We start from the raw sequence: 17,430 nt of genomic DNA on the forward strand, positions 1-17,430 counted from the left end.
TTGGAATGATAACATATTTATATATCAATTTGGGAAGAATTAATATTTTTTATTTATTGTCTCGCCACCACGTGCTATCACTTTTCTATTTATTTAATTCTTGCTTTATATCCTTCAATAACATTCATAGTTTTCTCCATATAGCTTTTGTTCCAATATTGTTAAATTTATTTCTAGACATTTTATAGTTTGGTTTGCCACTATGAATAGAATATATTGTTTCCATTTCCCATTCTAAAAGCTAATTATCACCATGTAATTAATATAAAGACATATTACTCAGAGTTCCCATCATGGCTCAGGGGTTTAGGAATCCAACTAATATTCATGAGGATGCAGGTTCAATCCCTGGCCTTGTTCAGTGGGTTAAGGATCTGGTGTTGCCATAAGCTGTGGTGTAGGTTGCAGACACAGCTCGGATCCCACGTTGCTATGGCTGTGGCATAGGCTGGCAGCTGCAGCTCCAATTCAACCCCTAGCCTGGGAACTTCCATATGCTGCAGGTATGGCCCTAAAAAGAAAAGAAAAAAAAAGAAACTAACTTTTGTGTATTTTACTGGAACACCATAAGCTTAAGTAGAGACCTAGCTAGTTCTTTATATACTAAAGAAATAATTTACATTTCAAAAAGAATAAACATAATCCAATAATCTTCTTTAACAACCAGATGACTCAAAAATCAAGATCACAAAGAATACTATATAAATTTCAGAAAGTTTAAAACAACTTTCTGAAGTTACATTACCGGTAAATTTTAAAGAGTAAAAGGACATTTGATTATTTTCTACATAGCATGTCAAATATTTATAAATGCTGTACTTAGAAACAATATTTATATATACAACTCTGAAAAGTTTTATTGCTAGATTGCCTTCAAAGATGCTGTTTATAAACAAACTCCCAAAAGTTGAAAGAAAAGATTGAATGCCTTATAGAAGACAATTTCGTGGAATGTCTTATAATAAGGAAGAAGCATATGTGCGTCAATGAGCTTACTTTTCTCACCATGCAGCTGACAGGCAGCTCTTTGATTGCTTTACTATTATGATACAACTTTGGATACAATAAAGGCTACATTATTGCTCTATCATTTGTCAAGCTGTATAGAAAATTCTGAGTCAATGGATGCCACCTGTACGATATTTTCATTACCTGTTTATAAAGCAACTGCTCGTTCTCTCTAGCATAACAGAAAAGAACATCTGTAAGAATTTTTCTCACATTTTCTTGTTGGAAAAACTGCATTTCAGGAAACCTGAAAAAAGAAAACACAGGATTGAAATTGATTAGCACAGTTCCAAGAATTACCCTCAAACTCTCATTTCACAGAGGTGCCGAGGGCTGTTTTAGGTTTTAGTACAAGTCTGTATTTGCCATGCAACTTATGCCATTGATGGGACTGATATATTTAAGAAAAAAGGTGAGAAAACGTATCACAGAGGGAAACGACACCATTCAACATCCAAATATTTCAAACATCTTCATATGCTTAAGGTCACAGCATGATGAATATAAGAGTTTTTAAGAAAAAGGAATCATAGCTTATGCACTTGATATGGATTTCTTTGTTTTACCCCATTTGGTATAATGTGATTTTATAAGTACCAAATTAAAAAAAAATCATTATTCTTTTTAATGCAAATACCAGGATTTAAAAATATATGACAACACCATTAGTTTTATCTGATTAAAATAGACTTCAATTGGAACGAGTTAGTATTGCTTAAATGATCGCTGGATCAAGAATTATATCAGGTGCTTTGAAGTAATGTGAAATTTAAAAAAGGGAAGAATATCCACCCATTGTGTTTATAACACAAGAATATCTAATTGCAATAACCCAAAGAATAAATACAAAGCAACACAGTACACAAGGAATATATTGTCAGCCCTGTAGATCCATGAGGTTGGCATCTGCAGATTCAACCTACCATGGATCAAAATGTTTGGGGAAAAGAAATTCCAAAACACAAAACTTGAATTTGCCAGCATACCAGCAACTATTTACATAGCATTTGCACTGTATTAGGTATTATAAGAAGTCCAGAGATGACTTAAAGTATACAGGAGGATTTGCATAGATTTTATGAGAATATTATTTTATTTTATACAAGAGAGTTGAGCATCCATGGATTTTGGTAGCTGCAGGGATCCTAGAACCAATCCCCCATGAATACTGAGGGATGGCCCTATAAGATAAGAGGGAATGCCATCCAGAAACAAGCAATCAAAAGGGTTCAATCACAAAAGGTTTGAACAAGAATTTTTAGGGGAGGAGTTACATAGAACATCTGTGGGAAAGGTAACCAAAAGGAAAGACACAAAGGCATAGAAAGCAATGGGTATTCCATGGTATCAGTAATGCAAATGAATATTCCAACTGCAGAGCATATTAGTAGTGCTAAAAAAAGTACTTCCATGAAGTACTGCCACTTGGGAGCAGGACAAAAGCACAGAAGAAAATGTGGGCAGGTGTGGAAAGAACTTCGAATTCAGTCTTTATAATCAAGGAAAAGCAATGGAGTGACTCTATATTTCTGAAACAGGGAACAAAGGAAATAGCATTTGAGTAACTTTAAGTGGGACTAAGCTTCCAAAAGGAGAGATTACAGAAAGGAGATAAGAGGACATTATACTAAGGTGAAATGGAAAAATCACAAACCTGAGCAGAAGAGCCTGTGTTCAAATTCCTGCTGCATAACTGCTAGCTTGAGTAAATGGTTGCTTAACAGCCTCATCTATTAAGTAGGGATAATAATACTGATCTTGTGACAATGTGAAAGCACCAAGAATAGCGCCTGGTGAGCAGCAGATGTTCAGGAACAGAGGTCAGTGTTAGTCTTCCAGTATTGGTACCTTAGGTGATAAAGGTGTGAATTAGGTGTCTTTGGAACCAGAAAACAAGGGAATATGTGAGACTGTAGAGCATGGAGGCATAGGGCATTACAAAAACAGAAAAATATTCCATGAGTCTCATCAAGAGCAGCAGTAATGGTTGTTTTACTTCCTATTATGATGGTTTACTGTTTAACGTTTCTGGAGACCTCGGCCATTTTATGCTTCATTCTGATCCTCTTTGGGCTCCCTGTGGGAGTTGCAAGACTCTTTCCAGTTCAGGCTGGGATCCTGAGTAAATTACGCTAGTGGTGTGTGAAGTGCCTCTTTTCTGGTCCTAATTTTTATAATAAACTAAAGCCTATTTCAATTTCATCTATTCATTTGACTTTTGCTTGAAATTTCCTTTAGATCTGACGTCTTCTCTAGCATCAAGGAAGCCTCTCTTTGGGGGGGCCAGTAATAAACAGTCCATGGGGTTATCTTACATCCATGCATAAATCTTAATGTGATGACCCTCCAGGCAGTCCAAACTCAGGCTTAGAAGTTTGACTAGGCACAAGTGACCTTAGCTCCTAAAGAAGAGAAAAATTACCTGAAAGTAGATTCAGAGCAGGAATAATAAATATATCATAGAAGCCAAAGAAGTTCCAGAAAGATGTCAAGTGCACTGAAGTAGGGAAGAAACACAAAAACGTGTTAAATAACTTGTCTGGGACAAAAAAATTTGCTAAAGCCTTTAGAAAGTCAAATATCCCAAATCAGAGTTATCAGGATGAAAGTCAGGTAACTAGTTAATAAAATAAATTGCCAAAGAGGAATTTCTTTAGATTTATCCATTAAAGTAAAACAAGAAAGAAGAATACTTTGAAGGTGAAACTGCCTCCTCTCCTTCCTGATCAGATGGCTTAAACCTAGCACTGTCTTGAAGTAGGTTTCCTCTCCCGGGATTTGGACAAATCACCAGCTGAACAATGCTGTGTGTTTCCTTCCTTAACTGTGCTTTGGAAATTGCTGATGCCCACTGGCACCACCACATTCTCTGTAGCTGTCACAATTTGAACGGATTATGGAAGAAAGTACTAAAAACTACATTTAATTTGTAACACATATCCATGAACTATATAGTAAGAGTTTAATATTTAATTACTAAAATTGTAAATTACATCACACGCCAATTCATAGTTTCATTTAAATGCATACTAACCACTTGCAAGATTAAAAACTAGAAATCGGGAGTTCCCGTCGTGGTGCAGTGGTTAACGAATCCGACTAGGAACCATGAGGTTGCGGGTTCGGTCCCTGCCCTTGCTCAGTGGGTTAACGATCCGGCGTTGCCGTGAGCTGTGGTGTAGATTGCAGACATGGCTCAGATCCAGCGTTGCTGTGGCTCTGGCGTAGGCTGGTGGCTACAGCTCCGATTAGACCCCTAGCCTGGGAACCTCCACATGCCGCGGGAGCAGCCCAAGAAATAGCAAAAAGCCAAAAAAGCCAAAAAAGCCAAAAAATAAAAATAAAAAAATAAAAACTAGAAATCTCCAAGAATTAAATTGCAGGTATCTAATTTAAATTGCCCAATTTCAGCAAATACCCAATCAACTGAAAATGCGTATTAGGCAGACACAGAATATCTATGCAATAGCACGTCTATCTACCATTCTGTTCTACAATGCTGAAGTGCCAACTTGTGAAGTTTCATGCTATCTTCCATTTTAGAAAACTGTGACTTGTTCTCTAAATTCTGATGAAGAATCTATAGCATCAAACAAGGTGGGAAGGATTTCAGAGGAGTTCTGAAAATGAGACAAAATTTTATGCTATTCTCAAGAAGTTGGAGAAAGAACTGACATTCAGAGAAGTTTCAAGCTGAAAGAGTCCAGCTCAGAAGGTAAGAGGTAGGAAGAACTGAAGCAGAGAGATTAATGCCTGCTCCAATGTACCTGGACAGTTAGCAGGATAGCAGTACTTCCCAAATGTTTTGCTAATTATTGATAAATGAGTCAGGGATAAATAAGCATTTACGTAAAATCGCATGAGTTTTAGAGTTAACACAGAAGAAACTAGATCATAAGGTTGATGAATATATTTGAATAATAACATTATTTCCTACAACAAATACTTGACTGTCCTATTACCAGGCTTCAAATGAGAAGGCATTCCATCTACAGGAATCAGAAATAAAAGGGGGAAAAATAGTGTGCTTTTCTAGGAATAGTGATAATCAGCTTTTGGTAATATATTTTAAGTTTCAAAGTAGCCTCCCTGATACTGCTGTTGAACATTAGTCTGAATCAAATATCATTGGATAAGTAAATCTGCTCTAGGAACAATAACAAAAATTATAGAATATAGACCCAGGTTGGAGTCAACAATTGTTAAGATTTTGAAAAATCAATAGGGAACCTACAACTTCATGTATAAAGGAGAAATGGCAGTAAATTCATTAAAGATGAGAATTGAGAATTGAAATTAGAAATGTTTGATTCGTTCAAGCCAAATGATCTGATAGGAAAGTAAAGGGAGAAAATAATTATAATAAACAGGAACTGAAAATAAATTTCATTATTATTAGAAAATCAAAGTCCGAGAGATGTAACTTCTACATTTGACCAAAAGTGAAAGTGGAGATGGTAAAGAGATGAGGATGAAACTCTGACAGAGATAAAAGGCAAAGAGAAAATAATATTAAAGTACTCCATGATGTGATTTAAACTAATACCATCTAAGATTTTTACTTGATGGAAAAAAAGTGGTAATTCAGTTTTAACTTAATTGATCACTATTTAAAATATAGCAGTTTCCCCCTCAAGATGTGTCAAGGTACTAAACAGACAAATTTTACATACTGCAAACCAATATCAAGAGATATAAAACTTGGCAAGGGCTTTGGTCTGTATGTTGAAATAACCCCATACCCCTAGGCAATAAAGGTTTGATTGTAAGTTTTTAAAAATCTTTTTGATATTCAGTATCTTTTAAAATTTTTATTATAGTTGATTTACATTGTTCCGTCAATTTCTGCTGTACAGCAAAATGACCCAGTCATACATCCATACACACTCTCTTTCTCATATTATCTTTCACCATCACAAGTGACTGGTCACTTCCATCAGGAGGCTTATATTTTTAGCTTATGTCTCTATTTATGATGACCGATGGTCACTGTCTAGATGTATTAATGCATTTAGACGGTGTAAAATGGTAAAACTGCAATTCTATCATTTTTCCTTCCATTATTATCCAAAATACATATATAAAGAAAAATTTACCCTCATCAATTTTTAGTTATCCTGAAGTACAAATCACTATAATTTTGAAAACCACTGCTAACTTCCACTACTCTTCTTCATGGACTCTTGTGGTCATCTTAACTTACCATCATAAGATCTATGAATGATAAATGGCACTAATTTTGTCACAAAAGTAGTTTATGACTGGGAGTTCCTGTTGTGGCTCAGGGGGTTATGAACCCAACTAGTATCCATGAGGACCCAAGTTCAATCCCTGGCCCTGCTCAGTGAGTTAAGGATCCAGCGTTGCCATGAGCTGTGGTGTAGATGGCAGAGGTGGCTTGGATCCTGCATTGCTATGGCTGTGATGTAGGCCATCAGCTACAGCTACAATTGGGCTCCTAGCCTGGGAACTTCCATATACCACAGGTGTGCCCCGCCCCTCCAAAAAAAGTCGTTTATATGGCACATATAAACTTATCTACAGAATAGAAACAGACTCATAAACTTGGAGAACAGACTTGTGGTTGCCAAGGGAGAGGGGTTGAGAGTGGGATGGACTGGGAGTTCAAAGTTGATAGATGCAAAGTGTTACATTTAGAATGAATAGAACAATGAGGTCCTGCTATATACCACAGGGAATTATTTTTATTCCTACACCCCCTACTTTGGTTGATGTTTTCACCATGCACCAAATCTGCTTCCTCTTCTTTCCAGGCACACAGCTGGACTACACTCTCCAGCTTCCTCTTCAGTTAACTGAGGCCAGGTGAGCACTAGCCCATGGGGTGAGAGTGATCGTGACAGGGGACCACCCCATTCCACACCCACATTTCCCCTGCCAGCTGGATGGAATGGAAAAGGTCATCTGGGACATATGGATTGCAGTGTTTTGTTTTCTTCTTTTTAATGGCCCCACCTGTAGCATATGGAAGTTCCAGGTTAGGGGTCGAATCAGAGCTACAGTGCAGGCCTATGCCACAGCAATGCCAGATCCCAACTGCATCTATGACCTACACTGCAGCTTGCTGCAACCCTGGATCTTTAATCCACTGAGCTAGGCCAAGGATCAAACCTGTATCCTTGTAGAGACTATGTCGGGTTCTTAACTTGCTGAGCCACAATCCGGGAACTCCAGATTGTGATGGTTTTAAAAATACATCTGCCAATCTTTAACACACCTCCTTTCCTTCTCGGATTGTTTACTTTGGGGGAAGACTCCTCTGTAGAAAAGATACTTAAGCAACACCATGGAGACATCCACATGTAGAGAAACCACCATGGGTTCTTCAGCCTGAATCAAGCCTCCTCAGCTGACACCTGACTGCAAGCTTAGGAGCGTCTTCAGAGCCAGAACCTTAGCTGCTCCAAAACTCCTTATATCCAGCAACTATGAAATACATGATTATTGCTCCAAGTCATTACATTTTGGTTGGTGGTATATATTATGTGGCAACAGGTAAACTTACAAAGGCTTTGATACCTGCAAGTGCTGTTATGAACATAGGGGTGCATGTATCTTTCAAATTAGAGTTTTATCTAGTATATGCCCAGGAGTGGGATTGCTGGATCATATCGCAACTCTGTTTTTATATTTTTGAGGAACCCCCATACTGACTTCCATAGTGGCTGCACCAATTTACATTCCTACCAACAGTGTAGGAGGGTTCCCTTTTCTTCACACTCAAATAGGCACTATTTTCTTTATCAAGATTCTCGGCCTTTAGAATAGTAGGTGGGTATATAGCAATTTCTCAAGTAGTATTTTTTTTATTTTTCTTTTTTCTTTTAACTGACAGAGCAAAACACTTTTTGAAAAGGGGCATGTGAGCAGAGAGCTGCACAATAAGGGAACACAGGGGAACTGCTCTCACCGGGAGGATTTGTTAAATGAATAATTAAATCTACAAACCTACAAACAAATGAAAGATGAAAGTTAAATCACAAACTAGGGACTGGAGGTGAGAAGGCCAGACCACGGTTTTGCTACCATTGTTTTTTTGCAATTAGTGAAGATAAGAGCAATATATAGCCTTCACTAGAGGTGAACACTGATTTTAAAAGGCAAAGAAAAGTCGGAACTGGTTGTGATGACAATGATAGGATCCACCCTAAGAAGATAGGAAAAAAATCTCCAAGACTCTAACATGGAAGGTGGGTGTTTGAAATCACCCTACAGGTGAGATGATGAAGCAGAAGGGTTAGGATGACAGGAAATATCCAAAAAATGCACAGTGGGGAGAAGGTAGGTAGAGCTGGAGTTTCAGGAGCTGGTATCTGCCCCCATCTAAGTACAGATTTGCATCAAAGGTTCTTCTGAGATTTCCAAAGCCCTGAATTACACAGCATGCCCTCTACGCCACTGCTTCCTTGTCTCAAAAAACACAAAACTTTCTACTGATACCATAAATGTGAAAATATATATAAGTAGATAAAAAAATATGCACTTAAGTGCAAAACTTTGTCACTGAAAATACGTACTTTATTTTGCAGTATTTCAACAATTAAGGAAAAATTTTAAAGCAATTTAAAGCATTTACCCTTGAAGTACTTAAGCGGCTTCAATTCAAAATCTGCATGAAAGTTCTGGAAATACTGTTAAACTGCTGAACAGGCTAGGCCTACCAGGAATATTTCAGGATAAGGTATTGCTTCACCACCCACCAGACTTTACTTAGTAACTTTCTCATAATCGATATGTAAACCCACACCTATAAATAGTGCTAAAAAAATTTGGCTTAATTCACAAGGAGGATATCAAAAGCAAAAACCCTTCTGGCCAGCAGCCCAGGGTGATAGCACTGTGCTTCCACTACATGGACTACTGCTCCCAAACTCCAAAGACTTGAAGGGCCAGGATGCTAAGCAAAGCACCACAACTGCAGCAAATACACCTATATTTTCACTCAAAGACTATACAATTTCTTTAAAGTTTAAAAATATCCCATAAATTGGAACAAATGTATGGTAAGAATTTGCATGCTTAAATGGAACAGAAATGAGAAAAATCCACTTTAAAGACATGAGCAGTGCAGGAAAATACATATTTCTAAATATATATATATAGTATATATATATATGCATGTATCTGTAACCATAAGAAGCAAATATTTGGTTTTTACCTTAAATGTTGTCAAATGAGGAAGGACTACAGGCCATTTGACAGAAGAATTGTTTCTTCTATTCCTGAAAATCTGTTTCTCCCCCTCTTTAATATTTAAGAAACACACACACGGGTTGCCGACAACTCGCAGAGAGCGGCTTGTGTTGTAGTTTTCGCTTTCGCGGCTGTGAACAAGTGCATATGCGAGGCTGGTCGCGCATGCACAAGCGTGTGCTCTGCCTGCATCAAATAAAATCACAACACAACACCAAGTACAGCCACCCATTCATGTGTGCCTGCAGTCCACCTCGAGGAGACTGAAAATATAAATACAAGCTGCTATTTTGGTGTGATCACACGAACATGGCAGCTTGTGTGGTTTTTTTTCTCTTTAACATTTTAACACTGGGCAGATTGTCTGCATTAACACACACCCAAATCAATTCTGCTCTGAAATTGCCTGTAAAATCTTCTTTCCCTGAGGAATTTGATTTTTATCTAAGAAAAAAAAAGGGGGGGGGCTTGGAGGAAATTGTATAAAAGATACCAGCATTTGGGATATTTGAACTTTGTTAAGTGTGACAATCAACACTGAACTAGGGAACCTGCAGTATTTCCCCCCAAACAGGAACTATGGAGAAGATGGACTTTAAATAAGAAAAAATAAAATCAACAAGTTAACGATGTAAAATCATTTTTGTATGATCTTAATATAGAAAACATTTTCTAAGCAGTCTAATTTCAAGTTTCCCAGGACAATGTAACATAATAACTAAATTTGACCAAAAACTCAGATAAGACTTCTATACTATGAAAAGTCATGGAAGTTTCTTAAGGGCAGAGAAAGAAAATAAATGTAAATATTAAGTATGATCATATCTAAAAGTTCACTATGAACAAAAAATAAAAAGCAAACATTCCTATCATATACTACACAAAAATATAAGAATTATTAACAAAGCACTGTCCAACAGAATTTCCTAGAATGACAGAAACATTTTACATCTGAGCTACCCTATACAGTAGCATCAGCACTTGAGATGTGCTTATGAAGATTTATTTTATTTAATCTAAATTAATTTAAAAGTCACAGGTGCCTAGTGGTTCCCAACCTGGACAGCACACATCGATGGTTTTAAAGAGAAAATCTTAATAATTATTAATGAATCCACAAAATATCAAATGGTATGATTAAAAAAAATGAGGAAACAAAGTTTTCTTCAATACATTATATCTAAAGCTTGGCCCATACAAGAACTATAAACAAAAGGAAGCATTAAATAAGAAAGCTGCATCTTTAAAGATCTTATCATGCCATGGAGATTAAAGTGGGACAGAATGAAATTAAATGAGGAGCAAGCTGCCTGAAGTGCTAACTGCAATAACTCTACAATAACCAGAAACATGAGGACCAGAAATTGAGGACAGCAACCAGCATGCCCAAGAGACAATCAGATCGATTTTTAAATATAGTGACAGTTACAGCGATAAAAGTAAGCTAAAGAATTTTAATCATTTGATTCAAGAGAGAGGGAGAATGCATTTGAAGAAAACATGACACTATTTGGCAATAGCTTATAAATATGTTAATTTGCAAATGATGTTATAGACACTAAAAATATACTTTTAGAATAGACCTTGATAGACCAAATAACAGACTTCTTTGGTATCTAATATGGAAATGATATTTTATTCTGAACTCAATATTTCCCATCATTTCAAATAATACTGAATTTCATTTAATGTTACATACAGCCTTTGAAGCCTGGCAAAATTGGTTCAGAATGGACGATTCAAGTTCTGAATTAGGAAAGCTGTAAATTGGAAGCTTCTTGATTTACCTTTTGATTATCAGTTTTTTCATTCAGTAATAAAAATGAGAACTGTAACAACCTCACTAGATTCAGATAAGGAACAATTAATTGAAATGAATACAAAACCCTTTGAGGCAAAAAAGGGTTAGCAGAATAAAAGAATATTAAAATTAGTTGAAAAAGGAGATAATATTTAATACAGTGACATATTCAGATCAAATAAATTCAATAATGATGGCAACAACACAGCTTACCAGATGAAATTATCTTGTTTAAACTCACACTAGAAGGCTGACAATAGTATTTTTTAAGTGTGCTTATGTCTCTGAAGATTGAAAATGTCAGGGACTGTATTACAACACTGATCATCATTGATAAGATTCATAAATGCATTTATTAAGCATCATCTCGACTCTGCAGTGAGACAAAAAAAGATCAGGTCTCCAGGGGTTACCACCAGGTCTGAAAGGTGAACTCTGGGCTGTCACCAGAGCTCCTGTACGTACTCTTTCTACCATGGGACCATTATCCCGCACTGTAACTTTTTCTTTGGGCTGCTTTCAATTCTTTCAATTCTGCTGGGATCATTCTCCAAGAAAACATACAGTCCTTACCATGTGTCTGCCTAAAAACAAGCATCACACTATGCAAGGCAAAACCTGATAAAACTGCAAAGAGAAATTTAAAAAAAAAAATCCACTCTACCAGAAATGGACAGACCCGGCAGGCAGAAAATCAGTAAGGACAGAGTTGAACTCAGCAATCTCATCAATCAACTGGATCTAATTGACATTCACAGACTACTTCATCCAACAACAGCAGGTTACACATTCTTTTCCAGCTCACATGGAACATTCACAGAAACAGATCACATTCTAAGTCATAACACATACCTTCACAAATTTGACAGAACAGAAATTTTACACTGCCTGCCCTCAGACCACAATGGAATTACACTAGAAATCAGTAACAGAAAGGCAATTGGAAAGCCCAAAAAGGGGGCTCTGTGTGTGTTAGGGAGACTGGGTAAGTACGTGCTCTGTAAACCACAGAGTGACAGAAGGTCTTAGATTAGGTAAGCAGTAGCACGATTAGAAATGTGCTTTGGGAAAAAAGGGTTATAACACAGGGGTTGGGTTGGAAAAGAAAGTTGATAGATCCAAAGAAAACAATTAAACAGTAAGCATCTCTAAATAAAGAAGCAGGAAGGACCTGAAACAGAGCAGTAAAAAAGGAACAGAACTGATGAATGTGAGAAAGCTACAAATAATGACCCCCAATTTGTATTTAAAAATATAAAAGTGAGAGTTCCCTAGTGGCCTAGCAGTTAAGGATCCAGCATTGTCACTGAAGCAGCATGGGTCACTACTGCAGTGCAGGTTCAATCCCTGGCCCAGGATCTTCCACATGCCATGGGTGTATAAAATAAAATCTGTATCTTCAACTGATCTTCCGTCTCCATCACTGACACTCCTGACCTTGGGACACTGGCAGCAGACTCCCAGCTGCAATTCCAGCTGCCACGCTCACGTCCACCTTCACCTCACTGCATGGCAGCCAGAGTCCTCTTGTCAGATGTCATCCCTGCCCTATATCCCCCCCAGTGGCTTCCCAGTGGAGTCAAATGCAAACTCCTCACTAAGGCCAGCAGGAGTGCTTGTTTGGCATTCTCCCTCCTCTCAAATTTCCCTACTGAAATCACCTGCCTCCAACCACACCTGCCCTCCTTTTGTTCCTCGAAATACTGAGCTCATTTTCACTGAGGACTTTGCACAAGCTATTCCTCTGCCTGGAATGTTCTCCTCCTAGATCTTCACATGGATGGCTTTAAAAAATTTTTTTTCACATCTCAGCTCAAATGTCATCTTCTCAGTTCTGATCACAACTCCTAAAGTGGCCACATCTAGCTAACCTACTACTCTGCTTTATTCACAGCAGTAACCACCATCTACCATTATGTTCTTCATCTCCACACACTTACTATCTCACTCCCCCCGCACCCCAACACTACTGTGCATCCTGTGATGGCAGGACCTTGTCTGTCTCACTCCCTACTCTACTCCCCCACACAAAGGATGGGCCTGAAACAGAGCAGACATTCAATGAAGCGTACATTTAAAAAAACAAACTGGGAGTTCTGGCCGTGGCTCAGCGGAAACGAATCTGACTAGTAACCATGAGGACGCAGGTTCAATCCCTGGTCTCACTCAGTGGGTTAAGGATCCAGTGTTGCCATGAACTGTGATGTAGGTCACAGGTGAGGCTTGGAACTGGCATTGCTGTGGCTGTGGTGTAAGCCAGTGGCTACAGGTCTGATTCAACCACTAGCCTGAGAACCTCAATACGCCACAGGTACAGCCCTAAACAGACAACAAACAAAAAAAACAAATTCACAGTTGCTAGTGACAGAATAAAACACTGTGTAACATTCACTGAACTGTACTTTTTGCTCTCTTCTCCTACTGCCTTATGAGTTGCTGTACAGACTGGATTGAAAACTGTGGATTTGAGACCATGTAGTGCCTTATAAAGAGAGTGTATTGCCTAAAGTGGTCAAGTTATTCAAGCTACTCAACTTTTATGATGAGGCAATTTGGTGGCTTTAAAGTAAGACTGACAGCCTTACCTTACAAGCTAAGTTACTTGCCACAAAACAGAGATACAGATGGCAAAGAGACTTGCTCTAGATATGGACAGAGCCATGGAGAGCCTTCTGGGGAAGGAGAATGCAAACATTCCTCCTATGCTGTGAACCACAGGGCCTTCTAGCGGTCTTGCCTGGATCTCAGGTTTACCAACTTAATTAAAATGCACAGTGGACACAAATTATGAGGAAAAAATAGCCATGCCTGTGTGTTAGACACACACACACGTTTTTATAAGAAAAACACACAGAAAATATAATCCCGAATAGTTATGAGAATAAAGCTTTTGAGAAATGACACTTCTCAAATAGCAACAAAGAGATGTTTGAGCTAAGTAACCAAAATGAAGAGGCTCCCAACGCCACCTCCTGTTTTGTCTGGCCATCCAGCTTTTACTTTCCCCTTCTTTTCTTTGCTATTTCTTTTAGCTAGTCTGGCCCACATGGCCTCCAGGGTAAGACACTGCCCCAGTGCCATGGTGCATCCATTTTCACTTGATAATAGTAAAACACTGATTAAAATCCTTTTTTTTAGTCACTGCAAACTGAAGCTGGCAAGTTTTCTAAGATAATTCCCTCACATTTTTTAAAAAGATACCTATACCACTTGATTAGCAATATATACTGTGCATCTTGTTTTTGTCAGTCCCATTTCACTGCTACTGATTACTCAGTTACTTAAATGATTAGTGAGGGAAGTCATTCTTTTGTTCTAACCAATAAATATTTATCGAGTGCCTCCTGTGAACCAGCACAACGTGTTGGAGATCGAGCACCATCCTGACTCCTGAGGGCAACTTCCCTATAACTGCTCAGTCCTGGGTTGACAGGTTATCTCAAGCTCATCAAAATGCCCCACACCTCCCACCCTCCAACCCATTACCACAGCTAGTTATCTATGGTTTTGCCCTTCTCTGAACCTATGACTCCTTTGAGTTGTTTCTGTTTTAAAATAGAAAATCTCATTTGTGGGAGTTCCCATTGTGCTGCAGCTGGAAACGAATCTGACTAGTATCTATGACAACCTGGGTTCGATTCCTGGCCTTGTTCACTGGGTCTGGGATCTGGTGTTGCCATGAGCTGTGATGTAGGTCACAGATGCGGCTCAGATCCCATGTTGCTATGGTTGTGGTGTAGGCTGGCAGTTTCAATTCGACGCCTAACCTGGGAACTTCCATGTGCTGCGGATTTGGCTCTAAAAAGCAGGAAAAAAGAAAAGAAAAAAAAAAGGAAAAGGAAGAAAAAGAAAATCTCAATCTCATTTGTTAAAGGTGTAGTATACTTGTAACAGCCCCTGTCATCTGGTTATCTGCTTATTCTGTTTGGGACCTGGAGAGAGACGACTGTCAGAGAGCCAGTAGCCCTGACCCTGTACTGTACTAGGAGTTGAACCAGGACGGAAGCAGACAGGCAGAGCTGCAGGAGGACCTGGAAAGAAGCCCCAGAGACACAAGGACGCACGCAGCTGACTCATCCCAGATCCCACTGATGAACTTAAATTGGCTAACGTTTACGCAGTTTGCAGTTTAGAGTATAACCGGATCTAATTTACTACGATTACAACATATCCTCCTTCATCTATAACAATCCTGTGAGGTGATCACTATTATCTCTGTTTTAGAGAAAAGGTCATCTAAGAAGGAAAGATGTTCGCTGAAATTAATTTGCCCAGGATTATAGCCTATGTTCCTAGAACTTACCCTAGACTCTTCCTACACAAATGCCATGTGCTTCTCGCTATATGACCCAAAAAGATGAGGTCCAATATATAAAAGTTATAGACATTAATTATATGCTAAATAAAAACTAATCTTCACATGATAAATCCTGAGTAGGCTGAGTTGTTTGCAAGCCTGAATGGTGTCAAGAGGAAGAGAAATGAGAGGGGTAAAAAGAACAACTGTCATTTAAAGAGTAATTTGATTAGAAAAGGACTCAAAAGTGTGAAGCAAAAGATAATTTTTTCTAGCAAAATCAGTATTAGGACTACGTAATATAACCTTAATCAGAAGTACATGACTTCAAATAACCACTGGAAATTGAAAAATTGATTCAAATATTTAAGTATCTAAATATTATCTTAATATTATTGATATTATAATTTATTTTGACAAAGGGAACACAAAAAATTATCTTTAAGGAAGTAATTCTTATTATCAAAATTTGGCCAAAATAACTACCACAAGTAGAATACTGCATCAATGAAGGCTCCTCATAGATTCTGTATTTTTCTCCAATTACAAAGAGATAACACCAGTTTGAATTATTGAAAGTAAACTGTAAACAGTTCTACATACGTTCTTTTGACATCCTGTTCGATCATTGAACGAAGTTCTTTATCTTGGAAGAATTTGTTCCAAAGACTCTGAAATAAGATAAACAACCTATTTAAAATAATATCATACCTTTGCTTAACTTTTATGACTTGAATTTAATAATTTATGATTAAATTTATCCTTCTCTGAGTTATTATTTCCCACTGCAGACAGGAAACCTGAAATTGGAAATTTTTTCTTATTAAAATCTAGTTTAATCTCAAAAATACATTCTAACATCAATTTTTAAAGTGACATTATTGTATACATTTAAATTTTTCTACTATTTAGAGTGAATGATACACTTACTGCTATACACCTGCTGCTACCCCCTTAGCAACAAAAAGGTTGGCCTGCATTAGAGGAGGGCCAAAGGCCAACTGGTCCCACCCGAACCTGAACAGAACTGCCAGTGCACTAAGAAAGACATGCAATGTTTTCTACAAAGCATTTATATATAGATATATAGATATATATATCTATATATATATATTTTTTTTTCTTCTTTTTATGGCCACACCTGCAGCATATGGAAGTTCCCGGGCCGGGGGTCAAACTGGAGCCAAATCTGTGACCTATAATGCAGCCTGCAGCAACACTGGATCTTTAATATAGTGAGTGAGGCCAGAGATTGAACCCACATCTTCACAGAGACTATGTCGGTTCTTAACCCGCTGAGCCACAAAAGGGACTCCTGGTTTTTTAATTGAACTTATTTTTACATACTTTTTAAAAAGGGAAATTAAAGTTTTAAAAGTTACTTAATATTTCATGCTGGTATCCCATGAACTATATTATAATAATTACATGTATCAGGAAAAAGAAATGCTAATGTTATATAGAAACTAGAAACAAATTACTGTTAACAATTTTCTGTTAGGAAATGGGAATTAGCGCAGCAATTGAAGAAGCTACACAATACCTCTGAGGTGGTAATTACTCCTCATCTTTACTGGAATATGAGTGGAGGTCGGCCTATCTTTTTCATAACCTTTAAAAACTTCCTCACAGATTCACTACAAACAGTCCCTTTGTGTGAGCTAATCCCTCCAGGTGAAGCCTTCTGCCATGAAGGGAGGCTCTCCTCAGCCTCCCCCACTCCAACCTTGGTAAGACAGATCTACCCTCATCTTCCTATTCTTCTCTATCTGACACTCAGCTCTTGCTGGGGAGGGTTCCTGGGGCTTCTCCTCAGCAGTGCCATTCCACAGAAGTAGACCATCAGGTTCCTGCAACACTAGCCTGATACAGCATCGAATAACTCCCATCTGGCTTCAGGTGGGATAAATACGTGGGGTAAAGAAATTATAACTGGTTTGGAGTAACACTGCTTTCATGGTGATTGAAGAGGAGACTCATAAGCATATTCTTATGGGCAAAAGAGGTTCAAATATGAATAAACAAACTTTACCCCTTCATCCTGGGAAAGGGGATTATTGATCATCAAGTCCTGCTGGCCAACAACTTTCCTCGGGTTTGTGATATGCTG

The 17,430-nt window shown here is 38.0% G+C and overlaps 1 protein-coding gene across 4 annotated transcripts in view; it reads right to left on the reverse strand.

The window, feature by feature from the left end:
- The window catches only part of TBC1D5 (TBC1 domain family member 5), a 537,689-nt gene that overhangs the window by 224,479 nt on the left and 295,780 nt on the right, over nucleotides 1–17,430 (reverse strand). For all 4 annotated transcript variants that reach the window (XM_047768951.1, XM_047768932.1, XM_047768961.1 and 1 more), the window contains 3 exons: nucleotides 17,353–17,427; nucleotides 15,924–15,991; nucleotides 1,153–1,255 (listed from right to left, as the gene is read on the reverse strand). In XM_047768951.1, the coding sequence (XP_047624907.1) occupies nucleotides 1,153–1,255; nucleotides 15,924–15,991; nucleotides 17,353–17,427 (246 nt within the window). The remainder of the gene's footprint in view (nucleotides 1–1,152; nucleotides 1,256–15,923; nucleotides 15,992–17,352; nucleotides 17,428–17,430) is intronic.

This window comes from Phacochoerus africanus, chromosome 1, assembly GCF_016906955.1.
Source record: "Phacochoerus africanus isolate WHEZ1 chromosome 1, ROS_Pafr_v1, whole genome shotgun sequence".
Taxonomy (NCBI): Eukaryota; Metazoa; Chordata; class Mammalia; order Artiodactyla; family Suidae; genus Phacochoerus; species Phacochoerus africanus.